General features: G+C 40.9%; 1 protein-coding gene across 1 annotated transcript in view; it reads right to left on the reverse strand.

Annotated features, from left to right (window-relative positions):
* The window catches only part of lrig3 (leucine-rich repeats and immunoglobulin-like domains 3), a 67,514-nt gene that overhangs the window by 38,612 nt on the left and 4,399 nt on the right, over positions 1-24,503 (reverse strand). Inside the window, exons 2-3 of the mRNA XM_073058724.1 lie at positions 13,545-13,616; positions 13,390-13,464 (exon numbers count right to left, since the gene is read on the reverse strand). Of these exons, the coding sequence (XP_072914825.1) occupies positions 13,390-13,464; positions 13,545-13,616 (147 nt within the window). The remainder of the gene's footprint in view (positions 1-13,389; positions 13,465-13,544; positions 13,617-24,503) is intronic.

Below are 24,503 nucleotides of genomic sequence, written 5' to 3' on the forward strand. Positions count from 1 at the left end.
ACACCCAGTGAAGATAAGACTGCCTTGATGCAATGATATCAATAATTGCATCCTCCAGATCTTCATTTTCATTGTAGCAGTCAAGATGATTATCCAAATTTTCCAGCATTTCTAAGTCTGAATGCTTGAAATTTCTGAGAGAAACAGCTCTGAATTGTCCTACCAACTTATTTCTCACTGTGGTGAACTACATATACCTGTCTGGACACGCCCCCTGCTGACTGCTCCTGTGGCTCCTCCCACTGACCCCAGTATAAAGGCGATTGTGGCCTGAGCCCGGCCCTCAGTCTCCAGGATGTAGTATGGTGGTCAACTACTGCTTGTTCTTTCTTCCAGTCAATAAAAGCCAATATCTCGCCTCACGTCTCAGAGAGTTATTGATGGTGCATCACTCACCAACTATCATTGCTTTTTGAACACAAACACACACAGATATTTTATTTAAAAAAATGTTTGCTCCAAGCAAGGTGTAGCATCTAATGACTACACAAGTGTGCGTGACTGATGCTAGTTGGAACCTTTCTGGCAAGTCTCCTGCCCTAATTAAGTAGCATAGTTCCTCAATAAATGAGTTTCAATTAGTTTGTGTTCTTTAAGAGTTGTCCCAAATAAATTACTGCTCTGATTAACCAATGGCCTAATTAATCAGAATTTGCTATATATTTGCTACATTTTTGGTATTCAAATATGCAAGAAAACATCAAGCTACAACCTGAATGAAACAAGTATTTTCCCAGACTTCTTTCATCCATCCCCAGTAAATCGTAATTACAAGTTCAATCTTTGGCCAGTCTTTGGGGAAATAAACACTTAGGTTTATGTTGTTCAAGATCTAAGCACCATCTAAAAGGATCTACAAATTCTTTGCAATTGTACAAGATCAGATGCAAAATTTCACCATCCAAGTGTTCAATAAATCAGACCAGTGCTGTTAAAGCCGACTCCCCTCTATTGTGTTGTTCTGCGGCATACTGGAAAAGGGGAAAAGCACAAGTACATCTTTCTTGTATATTCGAACTTCCAGAGTCTGCCATGTGTTACAGATAAACTCAGGCAGATTTTTTAACAGATGAGTAATTTGTAAAAGTAAATTATTTTGAATTTGATAAACATTGTAATTTTTAATTTTAGGGACTGAACCCAGATCCAAATACAGCAATGGTCAACATAATCCTAATTAATTGAACATTCAGTCTACAAAGAAAATAAATTGCCCCAATCTCCCACCTATATGACTGTTCTAAAGGTACTATACACTTGAAAAAGAAAAATCAATTCAGATAGTTTATGGCACTTCTATATTAAATCACTTGTCTTCCAAGAATGCAATCAACTGGCTATTTTTAATTACCAAAGAACATACCAAATTAAGCTTTCAATAAATCATCCCAAAGTAGAACAGTAGTGACAGCTAATATTTTTAGTAGTCACTGTTGTATCTTTATATCACAGGCTGAATAATAAGACTGCCAGCGTTTCCAACTATGTTTAAACTATCTTGCCATTTGTTGTTAACACTGAGATAAACATTCCATATGTTAAACCAAATATAGAACTGTACAACTAAAATTAGTTTAAATAAACAAATTTAGTTTTTAAGTGACTGATCACCTTATTCCATTATCAAAAATCCTTCAAAAGGCTTTGGCTACATGGAATTTAATAAAAATGCAACAAGTATCCTATCACTTTAGACAGGTTTCATTCTGGGTCACTGCCCAAGCCAAAGACAGCACTTCTCCAATTTCTTTAAACCAATTGTCTATCTTAATTTGTAAGTCTCATATCAATAAACAGTCATCAATCTCCTGACACACTCAGTTTGAACATTCTTCCCTTCCTAGCATTCCTATAATCTAAAGAAATCCTCTAATTTTATTACTATGCTAAAATTATGTTACAACACTTCAAAGTTGATGCACTGTCAAGATACTAAGTCACACACTTTTAGTCATAGGGTCATTGATAATGTTACCCTAGTCAGCTATTATTTGTTTCTTAATTTTGAGATATATATTTTAAAATGAGAAATAGATGCTTCAAAAAAAGTAACGCTGCCTTTCCAGAAAGTAAAAACATCTTAAAAACTTCCTTAGCAAAATAAAATGTGTTCAGCTAGCTTTTTTAAAAAAAAATCCACACTCAACTTACATGATCAGGAATGATGAAGTAAATATGCCAGGTCTGTTCTGCAAGAAACAAGTTTCATTGATAATCACTGTGCAAAAAATGAGGAGCTAGCCGTAACAAAATCCTCATGTAGTGTTTGATTTGCAACATTTCCAAATGGTGGAATCATATTGTTTTGCTGCTAGAACACTACAATGAGCAACTGATGAATTTTACAAAATTATTAATGAAATTAATAGTGTTTGTAGTTCAAATTTTGTGGCAGGTTTCTCAAATACCACCTGCTTTTCTCCTTTACTATTGGAAAGCCATTCACATCATTTGTCACTTAACTCTTATTCCAGCAGTACCACAGATACACTGTAAACACAAAGTATACTGCAGATGCTGTGGTTAAATCAAGATGTACAAAAAAGCTGGACGAACTCAGCAGGTCGGGCAGCATCCATTGAAAGGAGCAGTTAATGTTTCGGGTCGAGACCCTTCGCCAGGCCTAAAGGAGGAGGGGGCAGGGGCCCTATAAAGAAAGTGGGAGGGGGAGGGTGGAAAACCAATCAGAGGAAAGATCAAGGGGTGGGGGAGGGGAAGCAGGGAGGGGATAGGCAGGAGAGGTAAAGAAGGAATCTAAGGGGAAAGCACTATGGGTAGTAGTAGAAGGCAGAGTCATGAGAGCTGATAGGCAGCTAGAAGAGGAGACAGAGTGAAGGTGGGATGGGGAGAGGGAGGGAATTACCGGAAGTTGGAGAATTTGATGTTCATACCAAGAGGCTGGAGACTATCCAGACGGTATATGAGATGTTGTTCCTCCAACCGAAGTTTGGCCTCATCATGGCAGTAGAGGAAGCCATGTATGGACATATCCGAACAGGAATGTGAAGGAGAGTTGAAGTGAGTGGCAACTGGGAGATCCTGTCTGTTGTAGGTGCTCGACGAAGTGGTCCCCCAATCTGCGTCGGGTCTCACCGATGTAGAGGAGGCTGCACCGGGAGCACCGGATGCAATAGATTACCCCAACAGACTCACAAGTGAAGTGTTGCCTCACCTGGAAGGACTGTTTGGGGCCCTGAATGGTGGGAAGAGAGGAGGTGTAGGGACAGGTGTAGCACTTACGCTTGCAGGGATAAGTACCAGGTGGGAGATCTGTGGGGAGGGATGTGTGTACCAGGCAGTTGCGGAGGGAACGATCCCTGCAAAAAGCAGAGAGGGGTAGAGAAGGAAAGATGTCCTTAATGGTGGAGTCCTGTTGAAGGTGGCGGAAGTTGTGGAGGATAATGTGCTGGATCCGGAGGCTGGTGGGGTGATAGGTGAGGACAAGGGGGACACGGTCCCTGTTGTGGTGACGGGAGGATGGAGTGAGGGCTGAAGTGTGGGAAATGGAGGAGATGCAGGTGAGGGCATCATTGATGACGACAGAAGGGAAACCACGATTCTTAAAGAAAGAGGACATTTGGGATGTCCTGGAATGGAAAGCCTCATCCTTGGAGCAGATGCGGCGGAGACAAGAGCAACTGGGAAAAGGGAATAGAAGTTTTGCATTTGGCAGGGTGGGAAGAGGTATAATCAAGGTAGTTATGGGAGTCAGTGGGTTTATAGAAGATGTCAGTGGACAGTCTATCTCCAGAGTTGGAGACCGAGAGATCTAGAAAGGGGAGAGAAGTGTCCAAGATGGACCAAGTGAATTTGAGGGCTGGGTGAAAGTTAGAGGCAAAGTCAATGAAATTGATGAGCTCAGCATGGGTGCAGGAAGCAGCACCAATGTATCGAAGGAAAAGTTGGGGAGCAGTAACTTTCACCCAGTTCTTAGTTGCCTTTTTGGATAAGTCAAGATTTGCCCATTCCTTGCAAAATTGTCAAGCTGTCAGGTTAGATGGGGAGTGGTGGTGGACAGCAGTTTTGAGGTCTTGCCAGAGATGTTCGATCAGGTTAAAATCAGGATTCTGGGCCACTCAAAGACATCCATTTTCTTCATTTGAAGCCACTCTGCAGTTGCTCTAGCAGTGTGCTTCGGATTGTTGTCCTGCTGACGATGAACTTCTTCCTCAGTTTAAGCTTTCTGGGGAAAGCTAGTAGGTTTTAAATCCAGGATCTGTCTGTACTTAGCAGCATTCATCTTCCTGGACAGCAGCATCAATCCTGACCAGATTTCCAGGGCCTGCTATGAAAAACATCCCCAGAGCATGATGCTCTCTCTACCATAATTTTCAGTAGGGATGATGTTACTTCGCTGATGTACAGTATTAGATTTATGCCACTTGGTGTTCAGGCCAAAAAGTTCCACTTTAGTCTCATCCAACCACAAGACCTTCTTCCAACCTTTTACAAAATCATCTACGTGATGCTTTGGAGAGTATACATGGACGGTGATATGCTTTTTTTTAAAAAAGTGGTAAATGTGGCATAAATCTAACATTATCCCTACTGTGAAGCATGGTGGAGATAGCATCTTTCTATAGGGATGTTTTTCAGCAGCAGGGACTGGAAATCTGGTCAAGATTAATGGGAAGATGAATGCTGTTAAATACAGACAGATCCTGGATAAAAACCTGCTAGCCTCTCTCAGAAAACTCAGACTGAGGAGGAAGTTCATCTTCCAGTAGAATAACAACTGAAAGCACGCTGCCAGAGTAACCATGGAGTGGCTTCAAATGAAGAAAATGGATGTCCTTGAGTGGACCAGTCAGAATCCTGGTCTTAACCCAAATGAACATTTCTTGCAAGACCTCAAGACTGCTGTCCACCGCCACTACCCAACTAACTTGGCACAGTTTGAGAAATTTTGCAAGGAGGAATGGGCAAATCTTGCTCCATCACGTTGTGCAAAGCTGATAGAGACTTATTCAAAAATACTACTGGCTGTAAGAGCTGCAAGAGGTGGTTCAAGTACTGAGCAAAGGGGGATGAATTGAATTGATTTCTTACATCGTTCACATACATGAACAGTAAAAATCTTTGTTACGTCTCCATCTAAATGTGCAATCATAGTAATTTATAATAAATAGAACAGTCAATGCAATATAGAGTACACTCAAGTCAGTGTGAGTTTCAGTCTGATGGCCTAGTGGAAGAATGAATTTTTTTTATATAAAGGCACTGTCATAGACTGATTGTGTGTCCAAAGATCAAAGCTAGTTTGTACATAAGGTGACTGACAGGACATGGTAAAGTAAGACTGGTAGGTTAATGAGCGGAGGTGTTGATCAGCCTTACTGCTTGGGGAAAGTGACTGTTTTTGAGTCCGGTGGTCCTGGCATGTTCACTCTGTAGCCTTCTCCCTAATGGGAGTGCATGAACAAGGCGCATGGGATCCTTCATGTTACTGGCCCCTTTCTGTATACATGTCCTTGATGGTGGGTGGACTAGTGCTGGTGATGGGTTGGGCAGTTTTGACTCCACCTTATATCACTGTTTCTCAGAAAATTTGTTTCAATATTCGATTCCTCTGCCTGTCCAAAGCTTTTAGTTAGAAAAAGATTCATATTCACTGCTTCCCTCATTGGAAATGCTTGATGAGGCTGAAAGTTCAGAATGATCCAGATACCATTGCTTTCTCTAGCTTAACAATTTCCTACACATGAACAACAGTAGCATAAAAATACAGGATACGCTGGATTTAGTGGATATACTTCCAAACAAAAAATGTTTAGCTTTGTTTATAAATACAAGCTCACCCAAGATCTGGAGACAATGGTGTAAACATCTCACAAAATCAATTATACAACATAGAAATAGGCCTTTCAGCCAAGCTTGACCATGCCAATGTCGAATACAATGCCTAGGTATGTCAGGTATGACATCCTGGTAGCACACAGGATTCTACGAGGGGTGACTGATAAGTTTGTGGCCTAAGGTAGAAGGGGTCAATTTTAGAAAACCTAGCACATTTATTTTTCAACATAGTCCCTCCTACATTTACACACACAGTCCAGCGGTCGTGGAGCATACAGATCTTGGATCTCCAGAAAGTGGTCCACAGCAGGGGGTGATTGATAAGTTCGTGGCCCAGGATAGCAGGAGATGAGTTACAAGTTTCCCCCGCTATTCGAAGGTAGAGCATTCCTATGAAGTGGTTCATAAGTTGGAATATCGTAAAGTGAAGAAGTTATTTATATGGGATAAATTTGTGAATGTTTCGCAGACCAAAAAATAACCTACCAAATCATGCCAAATAACACAAAACCTGAAATAACAGTAACATATAGTAAAAGCAAGAATGATCTGATAAATACACAGCCTATATAATGTAGGAATACTTTTCTGCAATTATTGCAGCACTGTCCACCGCAGCGAAAATCTTACGCAAGCACTCTCGGCAAAAATACATGGCACAAGCGCTCCCAGCAGAAACACTCCTTCCAGTAACCTTTAAGCTATGAAGCTACCAAATAACACATAAAAATACACAGCCTATATAAAGTAGAAATAATGTACGTCCAGTGTAGTATCACTTACAGGAATCGGGAAGACAGTGAGCACACTGATGATGGTGTGTTAGGCTGAGTTGTCGGAGGCTGGGTTGGTGGGAGGTAGAGGAGACTGGGGTGACATCTCATCGTTGTCTGTTTCCATCAGGACAGGCAGGTCACTTTCTTCTATGTCTGCCTGCCTCGATGTCAAAGGTCGAGTTTCATCGTCTGCTGTGGCTGATGTGGAAGGCTTGAAAAATGACAGTGTGCTTGACTGCTTAGCCTCACGCATTTTTCTATCATACACTTCTTTGTAAGCACTCAAACCATCCTGCAACCCTGCCCTAAACCTACGTACCCTTTCAAAATTAAAGTCATACCTTTCTGCAATCATTGCAGCGTTGTCAATCGCAGCGAAAATCTCACACACTTGTTTCACGTTCAGTTCCTGGACGACTTCACTTACTACTACGTTCGCTACTACGTTCGGTTTCAATTGATAATTGTTATCCTTTCCTCTTCATCTCTCAGTTCTTGGTCATGGGATGCCAAAACCTCTTCATCATCATCTTCGTCAACTTCCACAAACCCTTAGCCAAACTTACTATATCCTTACTTTGCAAACACAAGGAAATCTGCAGATGCTGGAAATTCAAACAACAGCACACACAAAATGCTGGTGGAACACAGCAGGCCAGGCAGCATCTATAGGGAGAAGCGCTGTCAACGTTTCAGGCCGAGACCCTTCGTCAGGACTAACCAAAAGGAAAGATAGTAAGAGATTTGAAAGTAGTGGGGGGAGGGGGAAATGCAAAATGATAGAAGACCGGAGGGGGTGGGATGAAGCCAAGAGCTGGAAAGGTGATTGGCGAAAGTGATACAGAGCTGGAGAAGGGAAAGGATCATGGGACGGGAGGCCTCAGGAGAAAGAAAGGGGGGGGAGCATCAGAGGGAGATGGAGAACAGGCAAACAACTAAATATGTCAGGGACGGGGTAAGAAGGGGAGGAGGGGCATTAATGGAAGTTAGAGAAGTCAATGTTCATGCCATCAGGTTGGAGGCTACCCAGCCGGTATATAAGATGTTGTTCCTCCAACCTGAGTTTGGATTCATTTTGACAATAGAGGAGGCCATGGATAGACATATCAGAATGGGAATGGGACGTGGAATTAAAATGTGTGGCCACTGGGAGATCCTGCTTTTTCTGGCGGACCGAGCGTAGGTGTTCAGCGAAACGGTCTCCCAGTCTGCGTCGGGTCTCACCAATATATAAAAGGCCACACCGGGAGCACCGGACGCAGTATACCACACCAGCCAACTCACAGGTGAAGTGTCGCCTCACCTGGAAGGACTGTCTGGGGCCCTGAATGGTGGTGAGGGAGGAAGTGTAACGGCAGGTGTAGCACTTGTTCTGTTTACAAGGATAAGTGCCAGGAGGGAGATCGGTGGGAAGGGATGGGGGGGGGGGGGGGGGTACGAGTGGACAAGGGAGACGCGTAGGGAGCGATCCCTGCAAAAAACATAAAGGGGGGGGGGGAGGGAAAAATGTGTTTGGTAGTGGGATCCCGTTGGAGGTGGCGGAAGATACGGAGAATTATACGTTGGACCTGGAGGTTGGTGGGGTTGTAGGTAAGGACAAGGGGAACCCTATCCCGAGTGGGGTGGCGGGTGGATGGGGTGAGGGCACATGTGCGGGAAATGGGAGAGATGCGTTTGAGAGCAGAGTTGATGTGGACGAAGGGAAGCCCCTTTGTTTAAAAAAGGAAGACATCTCCTTTGTCCTGGAATGAAAAGCCTCATCCTGAGAACAGATGCGGCGGAGACAGAGGGATTGTGAGAAGGGGATAGCCTTTTTGCAAGAGACAGGGTGGGAAGAGGAATAGTCCAGGTAGCTGTGAGAGTCTGTAGGCTTATAGTAGATATCAGTAAATAGGCCGTCTCCAGAGATGGAGACAGAAAGATCAAGAAAGGGGAGGGAGGTGTCGGAAATGGACCAGGTAAATTTGAGGGCAGGGTGAAAGTTGGAGGAAAAGTTAATGAAGTCAACCAGCTCAACACGCGTGCAGGAGGCAGCGCCAACGCAGTCGTCGATGTAGCAAAGGGGATGGATCCATCGCACCTCTCCCATTTCCCGCACATCTGCCCTCACCCCATCCACCCGCCACCCCACTCGGGATAGGGTTCCCCTTGTCCTGACCGACCACCCTACCAGCCTCCAGGTCCAACGTATAATTCTCTGTACCTTCTGCCACTTCCAACGGGATCCCACTACCAAGCACATCTTTCCCTCCGCCCCCTTTCTGCTTTTCGCAGGGATCGCTCCCTACGCGACTCCCTTGTTCACTCGTTCCCCCCCCCCATCCCTTCCCACCGATCTCCCTCCTGGCACTTATCCTTGTAAATGGAACAAGTGCTACACCTGCTCTTACACTTCCTCCCTCACCACCATTCAGGGCCCCAGACAGTCCTTCCAGGTGAGGCGACACTTCACCTGTCAGTCGGCTGGTGTGGTATACTGCGTTCGGTGCTCCCGGTGTGGCCTTTTATATATTGGTGAGACCCGACGCAGACTGGGAGACGGTTTCGCTGAACACCTACGCTCAGTCCGCCAGAAAAAGCAGGATCTCCCAGTGGCCACACATTTTAATTCCACGTCCCATTCCCATTCTGATATGTCTATCCATGGCCTCCTCTATTGTCAAAATGAATCCAAACTCAGGTTGGAGGAACAACATCTTATATACCGGCTGGGTAGCCTCCAACCTGATGGCATGAACATTGACTTCTCTAACTTCCGTTTATGCCTCTCCTCCCCTTCTTACCCCATCCCTGACATACTTAGTTGTTTGCCTGTTCTCCATCTCCCTCTGGTGCTCCCCCCCTCCTTTCTTTCTCCTGAGGCCTCCCGTCCCATGATCCTTTCCCTTCTCCAGCTCTGTAACACTTTCGCCAATCACCTTTCCAGCTCTTAGCTTCATCCCACCCCCTCCAGTCTTCTCCTATCATTTCGCATTTCCTCCTCCCCCCACTACTTTCAAATCTCTTACTATCTTTCCTTTCGGTTAGTCCTGACGAAGGGTCTCGGCCCAAAACGTCCACAGCACTTCTCCCTATAGATGCTGCCTGGCCTGCTGTGTTCCACCAGCATTTTGTGTGTGTTGTTGTTTGGATATCCTTACTTTGTTCACCACGATCAAAACGCTTAATTATGTCTAGGGTTACGTGCTCTTTTAGGCTTTTCCGATACCTTAGAACTCATCTTGCTAACGGATGCACAAAATAAATCCACATAAAGCACAGATGCTCACAGGCATGTGTTTAAGCAATGCCAGCTAGAATGCAGTTCCGGGGGAGGAGCTTGGCTGCTCGGAGCGCACGCTGCTTTTTTCGTAACAGTGAAAACACCTTCTGTTAGCGAAAACAGGTAACTAATGTAGGTCTTCCGTAACAGCAAACGTTCGAAAAACGGGGGACATCGGTATTAACTTCAAACTTTCTGCATAATCACTCAAAGAGTTGAACTGCATGTGCATGTAACGAGAGCTGTATAACTCATCTCTTGCTATCAATCACCCCTGCTGTGGACACTTTCTGGAGGTCCAAGATCCGTATGCTCCACGACTGCTGGACTAAGTGTGTAAATGTAGGAGGGGACAACGTTGAAAAATAAATGTGCTAGGTTTTCTAAAATTGACTCCTTCTACCTTAGGCCACAAACTTATCAATCACCCTCGTATATAGAAAAACAATGCTGGGTTTAGTTTCAACGTCAGAATACTGTGGCGTATTTAGTCATTCAATTCTACAGCAATCAGCTATGTGGCTCAATTCGCCTACACCAATCAGTGAGCACCCTTCATGTTAATGCCATCTCCCAACAATTCAAATTCTTATCTAGACACTCTGCAAATACTGACACTGGCCTTGCTTCAACCGCTCTCTGGGTGAAAGGCCTCCTGATATACTCTCCAAATCTCTTTCTCCTTTCCCAAATCTGTGGCCACTAGTGTTATCTAAAGAGCAAAGTTTCCCGTGATCCATGCTACCCTACCCTTCGATAAGCCACTCACATTCCTATTGATGTACAGTGGGCAGCATCACAGCCTGGTACAAAAGGATCACAAGAGGCTTAGCCAGTTCCATCACCGGCACAAACAGAGGACATCTTCAAGCAGCTGTGCATCAAGAAGTTTATATACATCACAAAGGATCCTCACTACTTGGGACATGTGCTCTCATTACTGTCATAGGGGAGGTGGTACAGGAGCCTGATAACCCACATTCAGTGATTTAGGAACTCCCTGTTCCCTTTCACCATCAGATTTCTGGACAGTCCATGAACCTATGCACACTGCCTCTCTTTTTGCACTAATCTGTAATTTAGAAAATTTTGTCTGCACTGTATAGCTGCCACAAAACAAATTTCATGTTATACAAGACCATGATAAACCTCATTCTATTTTACACACCACAATTATTGGAAGAGAGGTATCTTCCCCAGCACCTGCTCCCAAAACCAAATTCCTCCACCCCAAACAACAATCTAATGAATGTTCTCTACACTCTCCAGCACCATCACATCCTCTATATAACATGGTGAGCACGTTACTCCAGCATACTGCTTTCAAGTAGCAGTACGATGTCCAATTTCATGACACATGTCTATGATATTAAACCTGAATCTGATTGCGTATGCCTGTATTCAATGACCTGAATGACAGCATCCCAAGTTCCTTCTGACATTAGCTATAGTTGTTGCTATCTTCAAGGATGCATGGACTCTTACTTCATGGCTCCTCCATGTATGCCTAAGACTTGAGGCTAGGACATGCACTATTAGTACAGTACTTGCAAAAATGCACAACCAGACTTTGGTCTGAATTAAATCTCTCCTCCAATTTAATCCCATTTCACTCATGCAACACTATCCCTGCAACCTAAAACTGCCTTCCACATTATCAACTCTTTCAATCACGTTACACATGAACGTATTAATCATGTCTCCTGTATCCAAATCATTTCTGTATCTGACGAACAGCAAGCTCCCCAGCGCTAATCAATGTGATAAACCACTTGTCAACGTGCATTCACTCACAAGAAAACCCTTTAAAGTATCACACTGGTCTATTGTTAAGCCAAGTTTGATGTGAATGCATTTTTACACTAAAATATATTTATTTTTTACAGCCTTGTATTATCTGTTTAGGGAGCTAAGTTTGCTAATGATAAAGAGATTGAAGAATTAACTTAAGACAGTCCATTAAAGTTCTCTAAATGGCCACCATGGTAGTGTAGTGGTCAGCGTAACATTTCAGGGTGTTCCAGAGTTGAATGTTCAATTCTGGCATCATCGTAAGTTTGTATGTTCACACTGTGAACTGCACGAGTTTCCTCCTGGCACCCTGGTTGTAACTGTCCTGTGATTGGGCTAGTGTTAAATAGGCAGGTTTCTGGGCAGTGTGGCTTGTTGGGCTGGAAGGGTCTGTTCCATGCTGTATCTCTAAATAAATTAGAAACAGTAGCACACATAGGCCTTAGCATCACAGTATACTCTCGGCACATATTATTTAAGACTATGTTCAACAAGGAAACAAGAGGCTATTGTTTGTTCAGCAGCACTTGGAACATTGATGAAATCAATTTCAAAAATTAGGACACTTTAGGGTAATGTTTCTTCAATGAGCCAACATTCTCAGTAAATTTAGTCTGATTAGTAAAAAGCAAACCTTCTTGCTGGTTTTAACATTTATAATGCATCTAGAACAAACAAGAACCAGGCTTTAGATATTGTTACTTTCTCTGACCAGAGTTTATTGCCAGTATGAAGTAAATAAACGGGCAGTACAAGTTTCAGCAGAACAGGAGAAACCAAGCTCTAAGGTGGGGGTTCCCAACTTTTTTTATGACATTGGCTCCTACCATTAAATCGATCGGTCTGTAGACCCCAGGTTGGGAACCCCTGCTCTAAAGGGGGAGCAACATGCCACCTGATTCAAACCAGGAGAAACTCTGACACAATGAACTAGACCCTTTCTATATTTGAAGAGTTACTTTGTTATTATTGAAAATGCTGTGATCAAATTCCAGTTTGGAACATCTGTCAATTCCAGAGGAACAATAAAAGCAATAATCAAGCCCTGTGGCTTTGCCACACTAGCACTGGTGTCACACATCAGCCATAGCACATAATGCACAAAAGCACTGTAATTTAAAAGCCACTAAATGGTTATTTAGGTTTTGGCCAATTCAAGTAACATCCTAATACTTATAACTTCACTTTACCTTGCAGCAGTCCTGTGCATACCCAACATAAATGAGAGCCAATATAAAAACCAAGTCATACCAAGTCAACTTCAACTAATAACACTCTCATTCATGTACCACTTCAGCCAGTATTGCTTCAGAAGGATTGTGCTGTTGTGTAGGCACATTCTTTACAGATGATCTGCTCTGGCCAAAGCAAACAGATTACCAGAAAACTGCTCTTACCAACACACAGCATCACTTTACCAGCCGAACTCCAAGAATGGGCAAAACACTGTTGAACATCTTAGCCGAAGTTTGGCACCAACAATGTAACTCAAGGCTGCACAAGTTATACTTAGATTATGAATTTAACTACATCATTAGGCCAACTTCCACCATCTTCCAACTCAGATGATACAATGCCAGCGAAGAAGCCAAGCTACCACTCTCCTGAATAACAAAATTCTGTTGTGGTTTCCATGAATTGTTCAGCAACCATGGCAAGCCAGGACACCAGATTAAAATATGAATGCAATCATGATAGAATACAAACAGATGAGGTTGACTGTTTCAAAAAGCAACAAAGCTTCAATAAAATAAACATACTTACAGTGAAAGAAGAGTAATGTTTGCAGTTATAATTCCAAAGTGTGGTATTGTAGTTAGCTCATTGTGAGTAATTTTCCTGAAAGCCATAAAAGTAAAGTCAGAAATGGATAATGAATTTAAGAAATAGTTAATTCTAACAAATAAAATGCAACTTACACTTCCTGTAGGCTGTGAAGGTGGTTAAACAAACTGCCATTGATAGAAGTTATTCTATTGTGACTCAAGTCCCTGGAAAATATATTGCATATTAATGTAGAATTCCATTTCAGAACATACAATTTATAATGTAATAACTCGATAAAGCCCACACTTCAGTTCTCATGTTGTGGGTCATGGGGAAATTAGGGATAAATTTCAACTAAACTAGCAACAACCATTGTTTAACTGTACAAAAATGGGCTCCCCTACAAAATATTGAGCAAAATATTCTTACTGGCATAATTTTGGGATAACAAGCTTATTCTTCAACCTAATGCACGATTCTGAGCTAGCAGAAATGCAACTTGGAACGGTTTGGTTTGGGCACAGGGCAGTTCAGCCAGCTTTCTATTCTCCTTAGTAATGATCTATACAACATGGTGATCTGATGCACTGACCTAGTCTGCTACTGTACTCCATTATAAGTGCTCAAGATAAAAACTCCATCAGCTATGATATTCTTTAGGGTAAAACATAGTCACTAAGTAGATTCACCTGGTGAATAGATATTTGATAACAGTTGCGGATGTCAGAAAATTCATATTGCTGCATGTATATAGCATTCTTTTTCAAAACGCAGTTGGTCCTCAAGCTACATTGGTACAAATGACGCATTTCTCCAAACACGCAAGTTATAGTTTAGGCCAATAAAGGACAAGATGTAAAATACTGTCACAATTAATTGTTCTGATACAGTCCTAAACAAGAAAATGTTATGCTTTAAATAATTCCAAAGCTCTAGAATTATTCTTGAAAGACCTGGAAAATCTCTGTGCACAACAAATTTCTTAAGTGTCTGAATGTGCTAAACTGAACCAGAAAGGTTTAACTTAATTAATTTCCCCATATCAGAGAGCAAAGAAACAAAGACTAAAAATTTTACTTGAATCTTTAGGAAAGAAATGGATTTCTGATTCAAGGTAATATTACACAAGCAGAAATTACCATTGATAATAGCCATTGATAAGAATTTACAGGGTAAAAAAGAAAAGAGACCCACCAGACAGCTCCAGGCATGAGCAGAAATGTTATTGCTGCAAAAAAATGTACAGAGCTGGCAAAAAACTCTAAACTACAAAATCCTCCAATTAACAAGAGTGCTGCAAGATCATCACGCTGTAGCCAGACACAAGTTCAAACTCTGCCCCATCTGCAGTCCATCAGCAACTGACGAGTTGCACCAGCTCCATACTACTGAGGTTTACAAAATGTCAAAAAATAATTCAATGTTAACAGTACAAGATAGCCAACAGATTTCAAAGATCAGAAACATGCTCAACCTCAGAATGTTGGCATACAAGGTTAAGCAGCTGACAGCCTATAACACTGATCAAAGATGTACTCAAACTATACTCTTTTCTCAAAGATCAATCTTTTACCACTTTGTACTAGATTTTAGAAAGTGCAGGCACAGAAGTCTCGAAGCAACATTGGTACAAGTCTCTACTAGACGAACAGCTTGTTTTAGTGAAGGATTATTTTCAGCTAAGGAATTTCCTACATATAGCAACTTGCCCTTGAAGAAGTGCTGTGTCCCAGTTCACATATAAATTTCTTTAAACATAAAAAATCCAAACTCAAGACAGTCACCATTTATGGAATTAGGTTTCAGGTACAGCTATTTGAACCAAAGCAACTAAACTAAGTTATGTCTCACCTTTTTGCTTGAACTTTTGGCTAAACTCCTATTACATTCTTTATTCCCATGTTTTAGGACTGCTGTTAATATTAAAATGGAAAAGGTTGGGGGGGAAAATCACATTTACTAAACAATTAAAACTCACTGATATGAAGTGGTTCAATCTGCAAATTTCATTGTGGTAAATGAATAAGACAATTTGATCAAGGCAGATTTTATATCTGGCCTATTGGTTTCACCAGAGTGGTAGTGGATGCCAAACAATCACTGAAGCCAGAGACAGAAAGAACAGAATTGGAAATGGAGAGACAAGTCAACAGTCCTTGCTTCACTCTGTCCCCATCATTAAGTATACTTATGAACAAATGCTTACATATGGAGCATCGATCTTCATTGCTAGAGGAACTGAATTTAAGACAAGGTTGTGCTACAATGGCAAATGGTACTCGAGAAGCTGCACCTGGAGAACTGCATGCAGTTCCGGTCTCCCTACTTGAGGTAAGATATACTGGCTTTGGAGACACTGCAGAGCTTGATTCTGGAACTGATGGAGTTAGCCTATGAGAAGAGATTCCATCTCCTAGGGCTATGCCCACTGGAATTAAGAATAAGAGTGCATCATATAAAAACAAAATTCTGAAATGAATCGACAAGATACAGGCAGAAAAGTTGTTTCCACTGACATGTGAGACTAAATTTGGGGGAACAGATTTAGAGATGGAGATGAGGAGAAGCTTCTTTCCCAGACAGCAGTAAATCTGGAATTCTCTGCCCAGCAGAGCAGTAGAGGGTACCTCATTAAACATGTTCAAGGCATAGATTTTTTGCATGGCAGGGGAATTAAGGGTCATGAGGAAAAGGAAAGTAGCTGGAGGAGAATACCCAGCGACATCAGTCATCATCTCATTGAGCAGTGGAGAAAGCTCAAATGGGCCAGATGACCAACTCCTGCTCCTAATTCTTGTGTTATGAACTTTGGGTAAAGATAAACTAACTCCTTTGCAATGTCTTCATCTTCAAAATCAAGAGAAAGGTAAACCAGCAGATTACACATTTAGTTACTTTTTTTTAAAAAGTGAAATACAGCAAGCGTCATACATTTCTGATAGTATAGATTCAAACTATTTGCAGACACTAGTCACTCCCCGCATATCAGATCAGCAAGTTATTTTTACGATCTTGGTCTTTCCTGGTTTGGGTGTTGTCAAGGCAAGGTGCCACATTTAATTGTTGTGATTCTAAAGATAGAAATTTTTTTAAAAGCTGCAATCACACCTCCAATTGGCAATCTTGAAGTACAGGAGAAATCAGCTGAAGTATTCTAAAACTAAACCCAATACCCCGTTTGGTAGTTTACGTGCCATCAATTTTGAAATCTTTACTCCTTATTTTAAAGGTAACTATACCGTACAATACATGTTTCTACGCACTCAAGTACACCAGTTACTATCAAAACAAGGTTTAGGAGCCTCCAGACTCACACCAGCAGGTTCAGGAACAGTTTTTACCCCTCAACCATTTGGTTCTTGAACTAGTGGGAATAACTTCACTCAACCCATCAATGAACTGCTCACACAACCTATAGACTCATTTTCAAAGACTCTTCATCTCATGTTCTTGATATTTATTTCTTATTTAACTATTTCTTTTGTATTTGCACAGCATAGTCTTTTGCACACTGGTTGTACACTGAGCTGTGCGACCTTTCATTGATTCTATTAGGGTTACTGGATTTATTAAGTACACCCACTAGAAAATGAATCTCACATTTGTATACAAACTAGATCAAATCTGCAGATGCTGGAAATCCATGCAACATACACAAATTACTGGGGGAACTCAGCAGGCCAGGCAATATTCATGGAAAAAAGTACAGTCAATGTTTCGGACAAGGTCTCTGCCCGAAACATCAACTGTACTTTTTTCCATAGATGCTGCCTGGCCTGCTGAGTTCCTCCAGCATTCTGCATGTGTTGCTCATGTTTGCATATGTACTTTGATAATAAATTCACTTTGAACATCTACAATCTTGAAAAACACAACTACTTTAGTTAAAATTGATCCAGTATCTGCCTTCTTCATGTTTTCACATTCCTCCTATCATTTTGATAAAGCCATGTTCATTCTTGAAAGGCTTTAACATGCTTTTTAAAAAATTATAATACTCCTCAAATTTATCATAATGGCTGCTTCATTCTCTAACCTACAGACTGGGAATATTACCAGATAGGAGTAACATTATTGAGTACACAACTAGAGTAGTTGTATATAGCTTAGTATACTTGAGTAAACAAGATATTCAAATGTACATTTGGATTAAATATTTAAGGACTTAAGGGTGACTTTGGTCATGTATTTTAGGAACATAACCATTTGGAGTTTATAAAAACCTTAAAAATATATACACCATTTAATCATGTAAAGCAGAGCACATCATTCCATGAAACTTTGTTAGCATTGGTTCGTTCATCTTGCAACGTGATTTGATTACTTCATATCCAATAAAGCTTCAGATTAATCACCACACTCAAAAAGAAAATTAAAACCTTTGCTCCAAAGACAAAGGCACTGACACGGTTCAATATTAGAAACTAATGCCACTCACACACTCCTACAGTATTAACGTAACATATAATTATAAATCAATGTTTCATTCCAGTTATGCAGCAAACTGACAAAGCTCGATTGGATCTGGTAAGGGACCCCATACCTGATGAATATCTAGCAACCTCTACTGAGATGTCAGCATCTAATAAGAACATGATCGTGCTTAACCAAGTTTTATTTGTGGCCGACCAACTCATCAAAAACATGCTCAGAAGAGACAAGTTATCTTAACCATGAAACTGAACAAGGAGAGAAAAGATAATTACTAAGAAAATAGAAATCTTTCTGTCAATCTGAAACAATTACAAACTAAGGAGATGGAATTACACAAATCACAGGATGCAAGCATGGATAACTGATTTTATGATAACATGCACTTAGCCTAGGTGTCTGACTGCAGTTACAAGAGGTGGTCCTTCCACTGCCAAGCGTAAAATGAACATAAAGCTATACATTACCAAAGTTCCAATGTTATTCTGTGTATAAAAACTAAATGTGTACATACAATCTGTACCTCCAAATAAAGAGCTAATTCATCTTGCCACATGTTAATTCTCTATCAAAATTAAGTATAAAAATGAGCATTACAAGTAAGCTACCTTCAGAAACAGTGAACCTAGCACTCAAATCAAACTTTCAGTAAAAACATACTGCAGGTGCCTGATGCACTAAAGAAAACTGTATAAACTAATAGATAAGTAGCCATGCTAAGATTCCAACCTCAATTAGAAAAGGCACTCTTTAATCATGGCACTCCTGTGCACTCTTCACAAAAATCAGTCCCTTTTCCCCCAAGGTGTTAACAAAGAAAGTGAGAAAATGGCCCCAAACCATGAAGGATAAAACAGCTGGCGCTTGTACAAAATTAATAGCTTCACACTTGCTGAGACATTTTCTTCATAAGGAACAAAGGTAGTCGGGATACAGCAATCTGTTGCACCTGGGCTCCATACTGGCAAGCAAAGGCGGTGAAGAGCTAATTTAATACATTCAGGAAAATAAAAATGTAAAGGTCAGACTGTTATTGTCAAGAACTGTTTCTGAATTGCAGAAAGTTTCATCTCACAGTAGACACGTCTATTTGAAGCTAGAATTTAAATCAATGCCATAGCATGGGGTAGATCACCTCGCAGCAAAGTATGCTTTGGGGCTGGGAGGGGGAAATCACAAAGCTTTAACTACCTTATAACATCAATACTGAATGACTCAAGTAAGCCTACTACTGAAAAAGCTCTCAGTCTGGATTGTACAGAAACACCGCTGCACAGAACAGCTCACTGCCATGCGTTTTTTGGACTTCCAAAATAAGATTTTCCTCCCTTTCAATCTTAATCATTAACCTTTTTTTTAAAAAAAAAGGATCCTTGCTTATGCCAAACTTCTTTCCCAGTCACTTGCTGTTGCAGCCAGGAAAGAATGGCATTTACAAAAGGGTTTAATATTAACCCATGGAATTATAACCATATAACAACATATAACAATCACAGCACAGAAACAGGCCATCTCGGCCCTCCTAGTCCGTGCCGAACTCTTAATCTCACCTAGTCCCACCTACCCGCACTCAGCCCATAACCCTCCACTCCTTTCCTGTCCATATACCTATCCAATTTTACTTTAAATGACACAACTGAACTGGCCTCTACTACTTCTACAGGAAGCTCATTCCACACAGCTATCACTCTCTGAGTAAAGAAATACCCCCTCGTGTTTCCCTTAAACTTTTGCCCCCTAACTCTCAAATCATGTCCTCTCGTTTGAATCTCCCCTACTCTCAATGGAAACAGCCTATTCACGTCAACTCTATCTATCCCTCTCAAAATTTTAAATACCTCGATCAAATCCCCACTCAACCTTCTACGCTCCAATGAATAGAGACCTAACTTGTTCAACCTTTCTCTTTAACTTAAGTGCTGAAACCCAGGTAACATCCTAGTAAATCGTCTCTGCACTCTCTCTAATTTATTGATATCTTTCCTATAATTTGGTGACCAGAACTGTACACAATATTCCAAATTTGGCCTCACCAATGCCTTGTACAATTTTAACATTACATCCCAACTTCTGTACTCAATGCTCTGATTTATAAAGGCCAGCATTCCAAAAGCCTTCTTCACCACCCTATCTACATGAGACTCCACCTTCAGGGAACTATGCACTGTTATTCCTAGATCTCTCTGTTCCACTGCATTCCTCAATGCCCTACCATTTACCCTGTATGTTCTATTTGGATTATTCCTGCCAAAATGTAGAACCTCACACTTCTCAGCATTAAACTCCACCTGCCAACGTTCAGCCCATTCTTCTAACCGGCATAAATCTCCCTGCAAGCTTTGAAAACCCACCTCATTATCCACAACACCTCCTACCTTAGTATCATCTGCATACTTACTAATCCAATTTACCACCCCACCATCCAGATCATTTATGTATATTACAAACAACATTGGGCCCAAAACAGATCCCTGAGGCACCCCGCTAGTCACCGGCCTCCATCTCGATAAACAATTATCCACCACTACTCTCTGGCATCTCCCATCTAACCACTGTTGAATCCATTTTATTACTCCAGCATTAATACCTAACGACTGAACCTTCTTAACTAACCTTCCATGTGGAACTTTGTCAAAGGCCTTGCTGAAGTCCATATAGACTACATCTACTGCCTTACCCTCGTCAACATTCCTCGGAACTTCTTCAAAAAATTCAATAAGGTTTGTCAAACATGACCTTCCACGCACAAATCCATGCTGGCTACTCCTAATCAGATTCTGTCTATCCAGATAATTATAAATACTATCTCTAAGAATACTTTCCATTAATTTACCCACCACTGATGTCAAACTGACAGGTCTATAATTGCTAGGCTTACTTCTAGAACCCTTTTTAAACAATGGAACCACATGAGCAATACGCCAATCCTCCGGCACAATCCCCGTTTCTAATGACATCTGAAAGATCTCCGTCAGAGCTCCTGCTATCTCTACACAAACTTCCCTCAAGGTCCTGGGGAATATCCTGTCAGGACCCGGAGATTTATCCACTTTTAAATTTCTTAAAAGCGCCAGTACTTCCACCTCTTTAATTGTCATAGGTTCCATAACTTCCTTACTTGTTTCCCCACACCTTACACAATTCAATATCCTTCTCCTTAGTGAGTACCGAAGAGAAGAAATCGTTCAAAATCTCTCCCATCTCCCTCGGCTCCACACATAGCTGACCACCCTGATTCTCTAAGGGACCAATTTTATCCGTCACTATCCTCTTGCTTTTAATATAACTGTAGAAACCTTTCGGATTTACTTTCACCTTATTTGCCAAACCAAACTCGTATCTTCTTTTAGCTTTTCTAATCTCTTTCTTAAGATTCCTTTTACATTCTTTATATTCCTCGAGCAATTCCTTTACTCCATGCTGCCTATATCTATTGTAGACATCCTTCTTTTTCTGAACCAAGTTTCTAATATCCCTTGAAAACCATGGCGCTTTCAAACCTTTAACCTTTCCTTTCAACCTAACAGGAACATAAAGATTCTGTACCCTCATAATTTCACCCTTAAATGACCTCCATTTCTCTATTACATCCTTCCCATAAAACAACTTGACCCAATCCACTCTCTCTAAATCCCTTCGCATCTCCTCAAAGTTAGCCTTTCTCCAATCAAAAATCTCAACTCTAGGTCCAGTCCTGTCCTTCTCCATAATTATATTGAAGCTAATGCTATTGTGATCATTGGACCAGAAGTGCTCCCCAACACATACATCTGTCAGCTGACCTATTGCATTCCCTAACAGGAGATCCAACACTGCCCCATCTCTAGTCGGTACTTCTATGTATTGTTGCAAAAAACTATCCTGCACACATTTCACAAACTCTAAACCATCCAGCCCTTTTACAGAATGAGCTTCCCAATCTATGTGTGGAAAATTAAAATCTCCCACAATCACCAACTTGTGTTTACTACAAATATCTGCTATCTCCTTACACATTTGCTCTTCCAACTCACGCTCCCCATTAGGTGGCCTATAATACACTCCTATCAGTGTTACTACACCTTTCCCATTCCTCAATTCCACCCAAATAGCCTCCCTAGAGGAGCTCTCTAATCTATCCTTCCAAAGCACTAATAAGAATTACTTGCTTATTAGTATAGAACTCGATTCTACAAACCAAATTAATACACTGCAAGTATGTTAAAGACTATTAACTAAAGGCTTTATCAACCCAAGGTTGTCCAAATCCTCCCCAAAGTTCACAACTCTTAACAGTATACAGAGTCATGCAAAAATTTGGGCACCACTGGTCAAAATTTCTGTTACTGTGAATAATTGAGTAGAAGATGAACTGATCTCTAAAAGTCATACAGTTAAAGATGAAACACCCTTTTCAACATTTTAAGCAAGATTAGTGTATTATTTTTGATTTGTACAATTTTAGAGTGAAAAAAAGGAAAGGAGCACCATGTAGAAGTTTGGGCACCCCAAAAGATTTGAGCTCTCAGATAACTTACCAAGGTCTCAGACCATAATTTGCTTGTTAGGGCTATGGTTTGTTCATAGTCATCGTTAGGAAAGGCCAGGTGATGCAAATTTCAAAGATTTATAAATACGCTGACTTCTCAAACCTTGTCCCAACAATCAGCAGCCATTGACTCCTCGAAGCAGCTGCCTAGCACTCTGAAAATTAAAATAAATGATGCCCATAAAGCAGAAGGCTATAAGAAGATAGCAAAGCGTTTTCAGGTAGCCGTTTCTTCAGTTCATAATGTAATTAAGGAATGGCAGTTAACAGGAACGGTGGAGATCAAGTTGAGGTCTGGAAGACCAAGAAAACTTTCCGAGAGAACTGCTCGTAAGATTGCTAGAAAGGCAAATCAAACCCCCCCCCCCTCCCCCTTTAACCGCAAAAGACCTTCAAGAAGATTTAGCAGACTCTGGAGTGGTGGTGCACTGTCCTACTGTGCAGTGAGGACCTGCACAAATATGACCTTCATGGAAGAGTCATCAGAAGAAAACCTTTCCTTCGTCCTCACCACAAAATTCAGCGTTAGTAGTTTGCAAAGGAACATCTAAACAAGACTGATGCATTTTGGAAACAAGTCCTGTAGACTGATGAAGTTAAAATAGAACTTTTTGGCTGCAATGAGCAAAGGTATATTTGGAGAAAAAATGGTGCAGAATTTCATGAAAAGGACACCTCTCCAACTCTTAAGCACGTGGGTGGATCGATCATGCTTTGGGCTTGTGCTGCAGCCAGTGGCACGGGGAACATTTCATTGGTAGAGGGAAGAATGAATTCAATTAAATACCAGCAAATTCTGGAAGCAAACATCACACTGTCTGTAAAAGAGCTGAAGATGAAAAGAGGATGGCTTCTACAACAGGATAATGATCCTAAACACACCTCAAAATCCACAATGGACTACCTCAAGAGGCACAAGCTGAAGGTTTTGCCATGGCCCTCACAGTCCCTCAACCTAAACATCATCGAAAATCTGTGGATAGACCTCAAAAGAGCAGTGCATGCAAGACAGCCCAAGAATCTCACAGAACTAGAAGCCTTTTGCAAGGAAGAATGGGTGAAAATCCCCCAAACAAGAATTGAAAGACTCTTAGCTGGCTACAGGAAGCGTTTACAAGCTGTGAAACTTGCCAAAGGGGGAGTTACTAAGTACTGACCATGCAGGGTGCCCAAACTTTTGCTTTGGGCCCTCTTCCTTTTTTGTTATTTTCAAACAGTAAAAGATGGAAATATAAAAATAATCTTGCTTAAAATATTAAAGAAATGTGTCATCTTTAATTTTAGGCCTTTTGGAAATCAAGTCATCTTTTACTCGCTTAGCTATTCACAGTAACAGAAATTTTGACCAGGGGTGCCCAAACTTTTGCATGCCACCGTACAGATTATTTACTGATAACGGGTGCCTCAATCTAATCTTGGAAAGTAGTGAAGGGCTGAACATCTCACGTTTACAGGTATACTATTGATTAGATTGTATCAATCAATCCCTCATAACCAGAGGTATCACCTGCAAGCATCTGCAACTGAGAAACCATACTTCCAAGTGTAAATACAAAAATGAAAATTAATTTCACCTTGGAAATGTGCTTCACAATACAATTACAACATTTTTTGCCTTATTTTACCATAGGAACTTCTACCATTTTAAATTTTTCTTCAAGCAGGCTCTAGGAAAGCCTTTTAAATTTAAAAAGGCAGACTTTTACACGATCATTTCATATGCTTCCTATTGTTTATAAAAAATCTATTCAGCTTTTAAGCACATTCACTGTAATGTGGGTTAATAAATAAACCACTAGAAACAAAAGGAATGAGACAATGCTACTTTACTGTGTTTCATTTCATTACTTACACAGCTACTGAATTTTAGAAAACTTCAAAGCAGATTCATATTATACAAAATTTGCCAAAATCAAGTCTGTAACAGGCAACAGTCCAAGGAACACCTTGCACACATAACCACCCTATATAGATGGTAATTTTTTCATGTGCATAAACTTTCTCAATAGATCATTGCTAACTTACCAACTATGGCTCCAGTAAAATATAAAATAACCTTTCATTTGGTCTTTTACATCATAATTATGCCTTTCATTGTAACATACAGCTCTGATTAAAAATTCTCTTCAGTTTTGTAGTTATATTTCAATTG

This window comes from Hemitrygon akajei, chromosome 10, assembly GCF_048418815.1.
Source record: "Hemitrygon akajei chromosome 10, sHemAka1.3, whole genome shotgun sequence".
Taxonomy (NCBI): Eukaryota; Metazoa; Chordata; class Chondrichthyes; order Myliobatiformes; family Dasyatidae; genus Hemitrygon; species Hemitrygon akajei.